The sequence below is a fragment of the Triticum urartu genome, chromosome 4A (assembly GCF_056163025.1).
Source record: "Triticum urartu cultivar PI428250 chromosome 4A, HENAU_Tu73, whole genome shotgun sequence".
NCBI classification, from domain to species: domain Eukaryota; kingdom Viridiplantae; phylum Streptophyta; class Magnoliopsida; order Poales; family Poaceae; genus Triticum; species Triticum urartu.
The window spans coordinates 415,638,809-415,651,826 of NC_141876.1; the positions used below are offsets into that span (position 1 = coordinate 415,638,809).

The window sequence follows — 13,018 nt, forward strand, 5'->3', positions numbered from 1 at the left end:
GAAGGAAATAGGACCGAAAGGGAGATTGGGTGGGTCGAGGATGTCGGAGTCATACGTTTCTGGTGCCCGGACTTCCGCAAAGCTCCTCTAGTTTTATACCCAATCTACGAGAAAAATCATGTATGGATACAAACCGGTGTTAGATGGTTCTGTGATCCGAACACTTTAGAGATGCCCTTAGCCAGGTCAGCTTTTCTTTTCGTTCGGGTCAACAACGCGTCGTCGCGAACGTTTCTTCCCCTCCCTCCAACCTTATCTTTTTCCACTCTCTTCCGAGCGCACACATGGAGGGAGAGAACAGAGGAGGTGCGGCCGGCGCGGTAGCTCGCCGACGGCGGCTGAGATGGCGACGGGCAAGGGGGGGGGGGGGGGGGGGGGGGGGAGGGGGGGGGAGGGCGATCGGAAATCGGGTGGGGGAGGCTTTGAGGATGCGGCCGTCGCTCGGGAGCTTCTCTCCCGCAGGAGCTGTGGAGGCACGACGGTCTCCTCTGCGTCGCCGTCCAAATCGACGACGGGGTGGCTCGCGCCACCAAGCGGGGACGCCCGCCTGACGACCTCCGGCGGCCTCGAGCGCGGGTCACGGCGGCGGCCTCGGGCGCGGGTCATTGCGGCGGCCTCGAGCGCAGGGACACGGCGGTGGCCTCGAGCGCGGGGAGAAGCACAGGCACGGCGGCGGCTCGAGCAAGTCCATTCTCCAGCGAATTTCGTCCCCGCCGTGGTTCCCGTCGCGCCGACGGTGAGGGATATGGCTTCATCCGGCGACCCCGCGCCCATCATTACCACCTCGCCGCGAGGGTCTCTTCGGTTCAGGATTCATTCCCGCGCGCAGCTGCCCATCGCGCATGAAGCCTCCTCCTCCCGACGCCATCCTCTTCTTTTGGGTGTCACCGCTGCAGCGCTGTCGGCATGGCCGGCGCCGGCATGGAGATGGTCGGCTATCTTCCTGGCCGCAACCTCCTCGCCCGCTTGTCACTTCCCAAACCCAGGTCCTTCCCCTCCTCCCCCATGCCTTTTTTATTTCCCTTTGTTTACCATTTTCCTATTGATGTTTTAGTTTCCTGCTCCGGTGTGAAAATGTTTTTTCATGGTTTTTTGCCATGCTATCTAGGAAAAAAATGCCATGTCATTTTCTGTGGAATTTGCCTAGCATTACCAGAGAAGTTGCTACAATAGTTTTGCCACCTTTAAAGAAAAATCAATTTGTTGTAAAACTTGCAATTGTAACATCATGTCAAATCGTGCAGTAGTCATGTGCAGGTTTTGTTCCAGTTTTTGGTTTACGTATTTTTCAAAATGAGGTTCAGACACTTGTTTTTTTTTTGAGACAACCTCGCGAAGCTTTTATTAATCCGTCACAATGTTTACAGGGACGAAGGAAAGATCTCCAGGATGACCTAACCATACATGGCGGCCACCCCCGAGAGATAAAGCATGCTTCGCTAAGTTGTGAGCCTCAAACTTTGAGCTCCTAAATTCATGAACTATTTTACAAAGCTGAAAACTAGCAGAATGTTCTATGATTTCATGTATCACCGCACCATATGAAGCTGAAGTATCGCTCTGTATATCTTCAACCACCGTCTTGCAATCGGAGCCCACATGAATGCTTTGAACGTATAAGTCCTCCGCCAAAGCTAGTGCTTCCCTTATAGCCAGGGATTCGAGTGTTTGAGGATCATTGATTTGCCGGAAACCAACGATCGAAGCTCCAAGAAACAGTCCATTTTGGTCCCTACACACCGCTGCAACCGCACCATACGTGCCTCCTCTCGACAGCGCTGCATCCACGTTAACTTCGGCACATCCTTGGACCGGGGGTAGCCAGCGTTTTGGTCTCGGCACCGACGCAGTAACAGGCTTTAGTGACCTCTTATTGATCTGTTGCAGTTCTGACAAGTAACTCATGATGAAGCCGTTCGTGGAGTATGGAGACTAGAAAATGTCCTCATAGATCGCCTTCCTCCTTGCACTCCATATCGCCCATGCTGTAACCACAAGGCGAGTGAACTCTTCAGCTTGTAGCATATCGTGTAGAGCAAACAGCCACTGCTTCGGATTATCATGCTGGCACCTTATCACCTTTTCAACAAATTCATCTGGAGCTAAAGCCCAGATACTCCTTGACATCGAGCAATTCAACAGCGCATGTCTCCATGTGTTCGTGGCTCCGCATAGATGGCATGTATTTTCGTCGGCCATGTTTCGGTGGTGGACCTCACCTGTCGGCATCGATTGCCTGGCTAGACGCCAAACAAACATCCGCAGCTTTGAGGGTACTTGTATGTGCCAGATTGCACTCCACTGCTTACTTTCCTGTAAATTTGAAGTACCTTCTTCCTCATGAAGCCATCTCTCCCTGTTGATCTTCGTTCTTAGTATCATACGGTAAGCAGAACGCACCGTGAAAACTCCCCGTCTCTCTTCATGCCATGCCCAAAAATCTGTTATGTTCCTCGTGCACAGCGATATCTTGAGGATCTCTGCAGCATCAAAAGGAGTAAAGACAGCCCGTACCAGGTTTTCTCTCCATTGAGCCGAGGTAGCATCAATTAGGTCTGACACTCTTTCTGGCGGATTAGGAACAAGTGAAGTGATCGGCCTCTTGAAGTTATCACGAGGAATCTAGTTATGCTGCCAGATACTTGTCGAAGCCCCATTACCAACTCTTCGAACCACACCTTGTGCAACAATGTCCCTACCATCAAGCACCGCTCGCCATATCTGAGAGGGGTGGGATCCCAACTCAGCATCCAGGAGTGAGCATTGAGGGAAATATACAGCCTTTAGCACCTTTGCACTAAGCGAGGTCTCATCGGTCATCAGCCGCCATGCTTGTCTAGCCAAGAGTGCTAGATTGAAGATCTCCAAATCACGAAAACCAAGACCACCCAAGTGCTTAGGCCTGGTCATCATATCCCATGCCACCCAGCTAGGTTTCCTTTTACCTTGTTTGCTTCCCCACCAGAATTGGCGAATTATGGATGTGATACTGTCACATAAACCCCTTGGTAGACGAAAACAGGACATTGAAAAAACTGGGATCGCTTGTGCAACTGCCTTAATTAAAACTTCCTTTCCGGCCGCCGATAGTAATTTCTCCATCCAACCTTTGATCCTCTCCCATACTCGGTCCCGCAAATACTTGAAAGTTCCATTCTTCGACTGGCCTACATCAGTTGGCATACCCAGATAACGTTCATTTAATGATTCATTTTGGACGTTTAAGGAATTCTTCACCTCTTCCTTTATAGATTCTGGACATCCTTTGCTAAAGAAGATGGAAGACTTCTCATGATTTATCCTCTGTCCCGAAGCTCTGCAATAAATATCAAGCAGGTTTGACACTTCCTCTGACCCCTCCACATTAGCCTTAAAAAGCAGCAGGCTGTCATCTGCAAATAAAAGGTGGTTAATGGTGGGCGCCGTTGGAGCCACCTTAATACCTGCGAATGATGACCGAGAACTGGATTTCAGGAGGCACGAAAGGCCCTCTGCTGCAATTAGGAATAAGTAGGGGGAGATTGGGTCTCCCTGCCGGATACCTCTTGTAAGTATAAATGAATCAAGTTTCTCTCCATTAAAGAGAACAGAAAAGGATACCGATGAGACCATCCCCATTACTGTGTCAATCCACTGTTGAGAGAAACCCAATTTGGCCATGATACCTTTCAAATATGGCCATTCCAATCTGTCATAGGCTTTCATCATGTCCAATTTCAAAGCACAAAAACTATTAGATCGTGACTGTGTCCTCTTCATGAAGTGCAAACATTCATAAGCACATATGATGTTATCTGTGATGAGTCTCCCAGGCACAAAAGCAGATTGTTCCTCAGATATAATGTTAGGCAAAATAATCTTGAGTCTATTGGCAACGACTTTGGATGCAATCTTGTAGAGCACGTTGCAAAGACTGATGGGTCTAAATTGTGACAACTGGGAAGGACTCGTTACCTTTGGAATTAGGACCAGCACCGTGTCATTAATGCATTCCAGGCTTTCCTCCCCTCGCACTATTCTCAAAACAATTCTTGTAACATCTTCACCACAAATATCCCAGTTGCGCTGATAAAAATGAGCAGGAAATCCTTCTGGGCCAGGTGCTTTCGTTGGAAACATTTGGAATAAAGTTGCCTTAACCTCATCAGACGTGTATTCGGCATTAAGGCGCGCATTCATTTCCTCCGTCACTTTCCTGGGCACATGATCTAGCACCGCATCCATATTTTCAACTCCCTCCGAAGAGTACAAAGCTTGATAGAAACTATTAGCCATTGCCTTTAACTCATCTAGGTCAACAACGATCGCCCCCATGGAATTTTGTAGTGCCTTAATCATATTCTTCTTTCGCCGCAAGCTTGCACGGAGATGAAAAAACCTGGTATTCTTATCGCCCGCGGACAGCCACTGGATCCTTGCTCGCCGACGCCATATTAATTCCTCTCTATTGTACATCTCAATTAGGCGCTCGTTGATCTTGAGTTCCACGTGTGATGGTCCAGTTCTAAGCGGGTCCCCCCGCAACTGATCTAGCTGTCTTTTCAAGAGCTTAATCTCCTTTTTCACATTACCAAAAGCATCATTGCTCCATCTGCTTAGACTTGTCGCCAAGTGCCGGAGCTTGTTCCTCATGTCCTCAACTGTCAGGCAAGGCTCCGCTGCATCCCATCCATCAACTATAGCATCATGGAGCCCCTCATGTGTCTCCCACATTACTTCATAACGGAACTCCGATTTTTTGTGTTGCCTTTTCATTCGCCCCATATCAACCAACAGTGCCGAGTGGTCTGAAGAAGCAGCTATCTCATGGGTGACAGCTGCTAGTGGAAACCTTGCCATCCAATCCGTGCTGACCAACGCCCTGTCCAGTCTGCATCGTGTGTATGTACCTCCAGTGACCTTCTCGAAGGTCCAAAAACGGCCCGTATAGCCCAAGTCTAGTAACATGCAAACATCAATTGTGTCTCTGAATGCCTGAATCTGCGTTGACCAACTCCCTCGTGCTCTTCCAGACGTAAAACTTCATTAAAATCACCAAGACAAAGCCAGGGTAAGCTGCTTGTTGTACTGATGTTCTTCAAAATTGTCCATGTTTGGTGTCGTAAGTGCGTCTGCGCCTCGCCATAAACACACGTTAGTCTCCACTTATCCTCTCCTTGCTCCTCTACAGATACATCAAGGTGGTAAACAGAGTAACCAAGAATTTCAACTTTTATTTCATTGTTCCAAAACAAACCGATACCACCGCTCCTACCTTGACTATCAATTGCATAAGCATTATCAAAACCAATAGAACTAGCTAAAGCTTCTACCCTAGAGCCTTCAATATGTGTCTCCACAATACAGAGTAGGGTAGGGGCAAACTTCCTCGTAAATTCGCGAAGTTCTCGGGCTGCCGCGGGTTTGCCCGCTCCACGGCAGTTCCAGCAAAGGGCACTCATTGGGCCTGCCGCCAAACTCTTCACTGCCGAAACCTGCCCATCACTGCCATCATCTTCCTTTCGGGTCCTCTTGGGTTCTCTCTGTGGGGGTGGGCTGGACAAGGAAGTGCCCACTGGCACGATTGCTAGCTTATCTGCAGCATCACCCTTTGTGTTGTTGTGCACATTACCCTCCAGCGGCAGCCCAGCCAACCTCTTCCTCGTGAGATCATCCATATTAGCATCTTTGCCTTTGCCGTCCACTACCATGTCATCCTCTCTCCTTCCCGTCTCCTGATGAGCTGGGAAGTTGTTCATGTCGGCCTCGTGTCGATTGCCTGAACGCCCCCTTGTCCGGCCTCCCCTACGGCCACCTCTCCGACCTCGGCCCTCTCCAGGACCTTGGCTTGCGCGCATGGCCCAGCTAGCTCATAAATCCTTGAAGACTAGAGCCGAAGGGGGATGAATCCCAGTACCGTGTTCCTTATAAAGATGACCCAACATGCCACACACGGCGCACCAATCAGGCAGCTTCTCATACTTTACCCTATAGATCTGTCTTCCCCCTCCCTCTGATCATAGACACAGCGTTCTTCAGGGGTTTAAACAAATTCAGCCGGATCCACACCCTATGGAAGTTCCCCACAAAATCATGAGACGGTTGTTCTGTGAATAGCACTTCCCCCACCTTTGCGGCTAGTGGAGTAACCAGGTGAGCAAACAGATCTGGAACATGATCCATATGTCAATCGTCTCCAGCTTGATGGATGAAGGTTTTGAGACCCCATCATAAGGCGCAAGAAGCACTGCATCCCCTCGGAAATTCCAAGGTCCCTCATGCATAACTCTCTCCCAATCTCCTAAACAGGACAGTTGAACTGAGTACAGATTATCTTCCAAGGGCTTAAATTTGGCCTCCTGTGCTATATTCCATGCTGACCGCATGTTTCTGTAGAACCACGTCTGACTGTATGATTTGGAGGTGTTTACCCTAGCCAGAGCAATCCATCTGGGTCCCTATGGAGGCGCATCTTTCTCATCGAAGATCACATCATCAAGATCTTCCTTCAGCCCAAGTTCTGCCATCATCCGCTCGACATCGCTTGCGCCCGAGGAGCCCGAGGCCCCTTCAGTCGCCATCAGAAGAACCTTACCCGATGCAAAAGTGACCGGGTATATTGGGGAGACCCTAGAACCACCGTTCCCTGCCTAACCTCGCGCGAGAAGAGTGCGACGGAGGAAGACAGAGAGAGATCGGCGATAGGGAAGGAAAAGCGATCTACTCGATGGCGTCGTAGTCGCCGCCGCGAGAAACAAAAACCCTAACTCGAGGGAACTGCACTTTTCCTTTATCTAGAAAAAACTGGGCTTTTTTGGCCCAACTAGAGGCTCGAGGGTTTTTATAGTGGTTAGCCTGGGGGCCTGCGAGTGAAGCAGTCGTTCGTTCCACTCCTTCCCCCGATCGAATTTTCGTTCGGCAGGGAGATCGTCCCGTGGGGAACGACTCGTTCGGACGGGGCTTTCTCAGGGTCCAAAAAAAATATTTTCACAAGATACCGGCTGCCTCAAATCGAATCTGGAGAACACAATCGCGTATCCTTGTTCCCATGGGGTCGACAGACCCACCTGGTGCTGAGAGGAGGCGGCCTGCTCCTCCGCTGCCGTCCCCTATCGTCCACCTCTCCTTCAGCAGCGACGCGTCCTGCTTCGTCGTCGCCGGCACCTCCAGCGTGCATTGGCTTTCATGTGACACCTTCGGCCTGCGTGGCCTCTACCAAGAAAAAGATGCCAGAAAGACCATCGCCGCAGCGGCCGGCGACATGCTCAGCCTCAAGGAATCAGCATGTGCCACCATGAGCTGCGTCGACAGCACCAAGTTCTTCATCCGGCGTTGGAAGCCGGGATACATGAACTACCACTGGCGGTACTTCGAGGGGGAGAAGACATACACCGGAGGCGAAGATGACGTGCGGGCAGTGCGCGTCCACGGTGCGAAGACCGTCGTCGTGCTCGTCGACCGGCTGGAGGTGCTCGGCTGCAGGACCAAGGACACCGAGGACAAAGAGCTTTGGTTGCTGCACTCGGTGGTGACGGGGGGAAATCCCCTTGGCCTCTGCGCCGTGTCACCAGGCGTGCCCTTCACGTTCGCATGCCCCGGCGCCAGGGATGGTGAGGTGCACGTCGAGCGGTGGGAGGACAAGGGGGAGGTCGCGGGGCCCGTGGTGGCCATACGTGCACACTCTTCCCGCCTTGCATCCATTGCCATGTCTTGCGACGGCCGGCTCGTGGCCACAGCTAGCGTCAGGGGCACCCTCATGCGCGTCTTCAGCGCCACTGACGGCGCGTTGCTCCAAGAGGTAAGTGGCGGCGCATAGATCTTAGATCGCCGGTAGTCAACGATGCCTATCAAATTATGTCTTTTTTTTACGGTATCAGATTATGTTTTGTCAAATTTTGTTCAAAGGAAAGTTGAAATAAAAACAAATAAATAAGAAGTAGAAATCATGCATACGCAAAGCTGTCTATCTTTCCAAGGATAGAACAAAATAGAATGATTGTAAGGGAGGGTATAACACATGGCACAAACACAAGATGACATGTAGGTCAACTGGTCAAGTAATGGAAATGAAAAGCAATTGACTAAATCTACTGATTATAGCTCAATCCAATACCTTGTGCAATTCTACAAGGTTATGCCTTGAAATGATTATTTTTTTTGTCCTCTGCAATCTGGTTATTGAAAACTCTCAGTTGCTCATCATCCTGAACATAAAAGGAAGTATCACACAGCTGTAAAGATAACAGCATCGTCCAAACTAGGAGGGCTTGTAGTTAGTACGTTTTCAGATCAGCAGGAGAGTGCAATCAACACTATGAATAACATAATACTATTTTTGGAGACTAAAATGGTGTAAACTTACCTTTGGAAAAGGAATATAGAATTTAATTTCGAAGAGTTTCGCTATGCCACTGGACTTTGAAGGTTTCCGCCCTTGTAGTCCCCCTTACCAGCCTCTTCAAGGATGATGTCTGAAAAAAATACAAATTTCAACTAAGTACAAATTTTTAGCCATTGCTATGCTAATGCCACCATAAATGAAACCAACTCTCCAAGTCATTATTGCAAAGAAAAGTAGCTCACAGGAACAATGTAAATTCGACTGCAGAACATCATGCAACAAGGGAGAGAATGACCCAATTATGTTTTCTACCTACTTCGCTAAGGTAGAGCATTTGTTAGGTTAACAATGAAAAGCACTGCCTATTCTGGAGGGTGCATTTAAATTGTGGTGGCTTCATAAAAGCACTTCCATTATGCTAGTTTTTTACATATAAACCTACGGCAAGATTCTTCTGATAGTTGTGACAGCAATATTTTACTAGATTTGATAATTATTCTCTGCAGCCAACTAGATTTGATAACAATTCTCTGCAACCAACTGTAGGTTTGTTAATCGTTCTCTGCAACTATCTACAGTTTAGTGCAGTGCAGTGCAGTGCACTGCAGTTTAACAGCAACCTGCCACCATGCAGTCTTTGCCAGACCTGTCTGGAGTTGGGCACCTGGTAAGGCCGGCCAACCTGGATCAGCTAAGACAAACATTGTTTCGAGTTTCGACCAGGTCAGGCCAGGCCTTGCTTGCTAGCAGGCTTATAATGTTGCACTTACTCTCACCTTGATCTGGCACAGGGACTAAGCATATATGGGATTGCTTTTGTATTTTCTTCAAAAAAATAAAAATGATGTGAGGTCATGCAAGTAGCATACCAAGTGGTCAACTGCTAACTTATCCAGCTATATCAAACTTATCCCTTACTCTGTGCTAATAATGTGGGATGAGCACAATGAACAGAGCCCATGGGAATATTTAGCAGGTTAGGTTAAGCAGTGTATACATGTTATCAATGCTAAAAGTTTCTTTCATTCCCAGAGTCACCCATCACTGGTAATACAAAACAAATGAGGGAACGGCCAAATGAGAATACAAAAGAGCAAGGGAAAATAGCATGATACTTTTGCAGGTCTCTTCCGGTTGAAGACCTCATAGATGCAATAAACTAGGCAGTAGGCACATACTGTGCCATAACTTATACCTAGATGGCTAGATGAGCACAAGAGACAATTAAAAAGCTAGATGGGAGAATGAGAATGTTTTCTCAATCAGTTGTAACAGAGAAAAACCACGAAACAAACACATTCTTGAATAGATTAGCAAGAAATTACCAGTGGGGACAGGCGAGAGAGATTGTGAAACACCAGCTCGGGTTTGACTTTAATCCGTAGTACTCATTCTTAGTTGTTCCAAGAAGATCTTTCCATGTTTAAAAGAAGAAGAAAAACTTCCTGTTGTGAATTTAAGTTCTAGCATTTGTGCACATTGAGTTCTTCACGCATATGTTTCAAGAAAATGCAAAAACAAAATGTGTTCAGTACACACATTGCATCTTATTTAGGGTATGAGCTAATGGGTAAATAACTTTTCCATGTCTGTGTCCCTGTTAGCTGAGGAGAGGCCGAGACGGAGCAGACATCCACTGCATCGCCTTCTCTCCGGATTCAAAATGGTTGGCGGTCAGCAGCGACAAGGCGACCGTGCACGTGTTCAGCGTCAATGTCGATTTGCCAAGCCTGACACCGGAGGACAGCAACGGTCCCGGCGGTCTCCTAGCAGCCCCGGCGCCGTCGTCTCCAGCAGTAGCTACAGCCAACAAGAGGTCGTCGCTGTCGTTCGCTGGAGGTAATATACTCATAACTCACACGTGTGAGTCCAGGTCTCCAAGCACAAAGTTTATGTTGATTCCTGCATATCTATGTGCATGAGGAACTGAAGGTTGACATCCAAATCCTGCAGGATTCTTGCCGGGCTATTTCAGTTCAGAATGGTCGTCGACTCAGATCCGCGTCCCTGAAGGCACCAAGTACTTGGTCGCGTTCAGCAGTCAGCCAAACACCCTTCTCATCCTCGGCATTAATGGACGGTTGGTCAAATATATACTACTGTACTTGAATTTGCCCTTGCTCTTTTGAGTTTATTTTCTCCGAACTGAAGTGCACTGTTCTAGTCGAGCTTATTTGTGACACTTTTCGGGTGACATTTTGCGGCTGTGGTTTGTGCAGCTTCTACCGGTGCCGATTCGACCCGGAAAAAGGAGGCGTAGTGGATGTGCGGCACAAAGGGACGCCTTGTGGGAGTGAGGAACAAGACGTGGAGTGCATCAACTTCATGAATCCGAGCAAGAAAACATCTAATTCGAAGCCATCATATGGCAGCTAGCCTTGTTATCTTTGCTTCATCTTCGTCTGTCTTAGGGATGCAGATTTGGAACCTCCAGGGTATCCTTCGATCCTACTTATAGTTCAACTAAATGAACTAACTTTTCAGAATTCACCTCACTTTTGAAAAAATAGTTCATTTGGTTGAACCAAAAAAGTATCGGAGGGTATCCTTTAGGTTCAACATTTGCATCCCCAGTCTGTCAGAACAGTAATAAATGCACTACTGTCTGCGGCCCTACACCATTTTGGAACGGTGCATGATTTTGTTTTTGTTCAATGCATTTTGTTACTGTTGTTTGGTGCGTACGCACGTCTGTTTGCTCAGTCGGCACTTGCACTCATGATCATGATCTGATGGACATGGTGACAACCTCCCCCACCCCGACTAATCTGGATCAGATCGACCACATCTCCCAAGTATTCTGGGGTGCACTGTTAAACAAGGATGTGTTCTGGGACGAGAACCTTGTAGAGGACACTCAGATTATGGCGGCGTATCATTGCCTTCTCTTTGCATCAATCATCTCTAAAAGAAAATGGCAGGTCAAGGGACAGAGAAGATCAGAAGATTGAATACTTGGCAAAAGAAAGGACTACTAACAATGATGCCTATGGTGAGAAACACATCCCCACTGTGCTTACTTCTGCTAATGATAAAATTGGTACTATTGCACATGATGTGGGAATATGGTTGATTATGATATCAACCTTATTAAAATAGTTGAGCTGGTCAGGGTGGACATGTGGGTTAAAAATAAATTTAATAAAAACTCAACCCCTATTAAGGAGGTGAGATTTGTGATTGAAACTAGGGAAAATACTATTAAAGATTTAATTGGGGGTGGGTGTGATATAGAAGGGGATCATCTTAAGCACTTATTTTCTCGTAAGAAAGGAAAAAACAAAAGCAACTTAACAAATGTCTTGCTGGGATAAGTCGTAAACAAGGAGATTCTCAGTTTTGGTCCAAAGTCCAAACTGATTAGATATCAAGAACATTTCCTGTCTCCATGCAGGTTTGTGGTGGAAATGGGCAAAATATGAGATTTTGGAAGGACTGGTGGGTTGGTAATAAACTTCAGATCAAGTTTACTCTGGATATTGGTTCCATGAAGATCGTGTTGGAGTTGTGTGATCCCCCCCCCCCCCCTCCAAATTCAGAAAGATCAAAGGCATGGTTTATTGGTGACTCGAAGCTTTTCATTTCGGTTTGATTTGAGTCATAGGAAAAACCGCACTATTAAGAGGGGTCATCATGGATGTATGTCGTGTGGGGACACTTCAAAACATATGCACCAGCCCTCCTACACCTACCACCCAGTTATCCCATGAAGTGTGGTTTGCAGAGGTGTCCATGAAGTGTCAACGGAGGGAGGAACCGGGTGTCGACGAGGACAAGTGTGAAGGTGGCGATGAGTGAACCAACGGCTCTCGTACGGAAAGGCGATTCGGGAGGCGATCCCGATGGCGTTGGTGTTGGGGAACGTAGTAATTTCAAAATTTTCCTACGCACACGCAAGATCATGGTGATGCATAGCAACGAGAGGGGAGAGTGTGATCTACGTACCCTTGTAGATCGACAATGGAAGCGTTAGCACAACGTGGTTGATGTAGTCGTACGTCTTCACGGTTCGACCGATCCAAGCACCGTTACTCCGGCACCTCCGAGTTCTTGGCACACGTTCAGCTCGATGACGATCCCCGGGCTCCGATCCAGCAAAGCGTCGGGGAGGAGTTCCGTCAGCACGGCGGCGTGGTGACGATCTTGATGTTCTACCGTCGCAGGGCTTCGCCTAAGCACCGCTACAATATGACCGAGGTGAAATATGGTGGAGGGGGGCACCGCACACGGCTAAGGAACGATCACGAAGATCAACTTGTGTGTCTAGAGGTGCCCCCCTGCCCCCGTATATAAAGGAGCAAGGGGGAGGGGGCGGCCGGCCTAGGAGGGGGCGCGCCAAGGGGAGTCCTACTCCCACTGGGAGTAGGACTCCTTCCTTCCTTGTTGGAGTAGGAGAAGGGGAAAGATGGGGAGAGGAAGAAGGAAAAGGGGGCTGCGCCCCTTGTCCAATTCGGACTAGAGGGGGGGCGCAGGCCTCCTTCCTTTTGGCCTCTCTCCTCTATTCCCGTATGGCCCAATAAGGCCCATATACTCCCCGGCGAATTCCCGTAACTCTCCGGTACTCCGAAAAATACCCGAATCACTCGGAACCTTTCCGATGTCCGAATATAGTCGTCCAATATATCGATTTTTACGTCTCGACCATTTCGAGACTCCTCGTCATGTCCCCGATCTCATCTGGGACTCTGAAATCCTTCG

The 13,018-nt window shown here is 48.4% G+C and overlaps 1 protein-coding gene across 1 annotated transcript; it reads left to right on the forward strand.

Moving 5' to 3' along the window:
• Nucleotides 1-6,835: 6,835 nt before the first annotated feature.
• LOC125551870 (autophagy-related protein 18a) lies at nt 6,836-10,992 on the forward strand. Its single transcript, XM_087518504.1, has 4 exons — nt 6,836-7,777; nt 9,925-10,159; nt 10,274-10,400; nt 10,540-10,992. The coding sequence occupies exons 1-4, from the start codon at nt 7,028-7,030 to the stop codon at nt 10,694-10,696; spliced, it is 1,269 nt and encodes a 422-aa protein (XP_087374630.1). The 5' UTR covers nt 6,836-7,027; the 3' UTR covers nt 10,697-10,992.
• Nucleotides 10,993-13,018: the final 2,026 nt, after the last annotated feature.

What these genes read in the sequence shown, in the direction of transcription:
- LOC125551870 (XM_087518504.1), top strand. Translation starts at nt 7,028, where the DNA reads ATGGGGTCGACAGACCCACCTGGTGCTGAGAGGAGGCGGCCTGCTCCT. An exon ending in ACGGCGCGTTGCTCCAAGAG is followed by an intron (nt 7,778 to 9,924) that starts GTAAGTGGCGGC and finishes TGTCCCTGTTAG; the next exon opens with CTGAGGAGAGGCCGAGACGG. An exon ending in GTCGCTGTCGTTCGCTGGAG is followed by an intron (nt 10,160 to 10,273) that starts GTAATATACTCA and finishes CAAATCCTGCAG; the next exon opens with GATTCTTGCCGGGCTATTTC.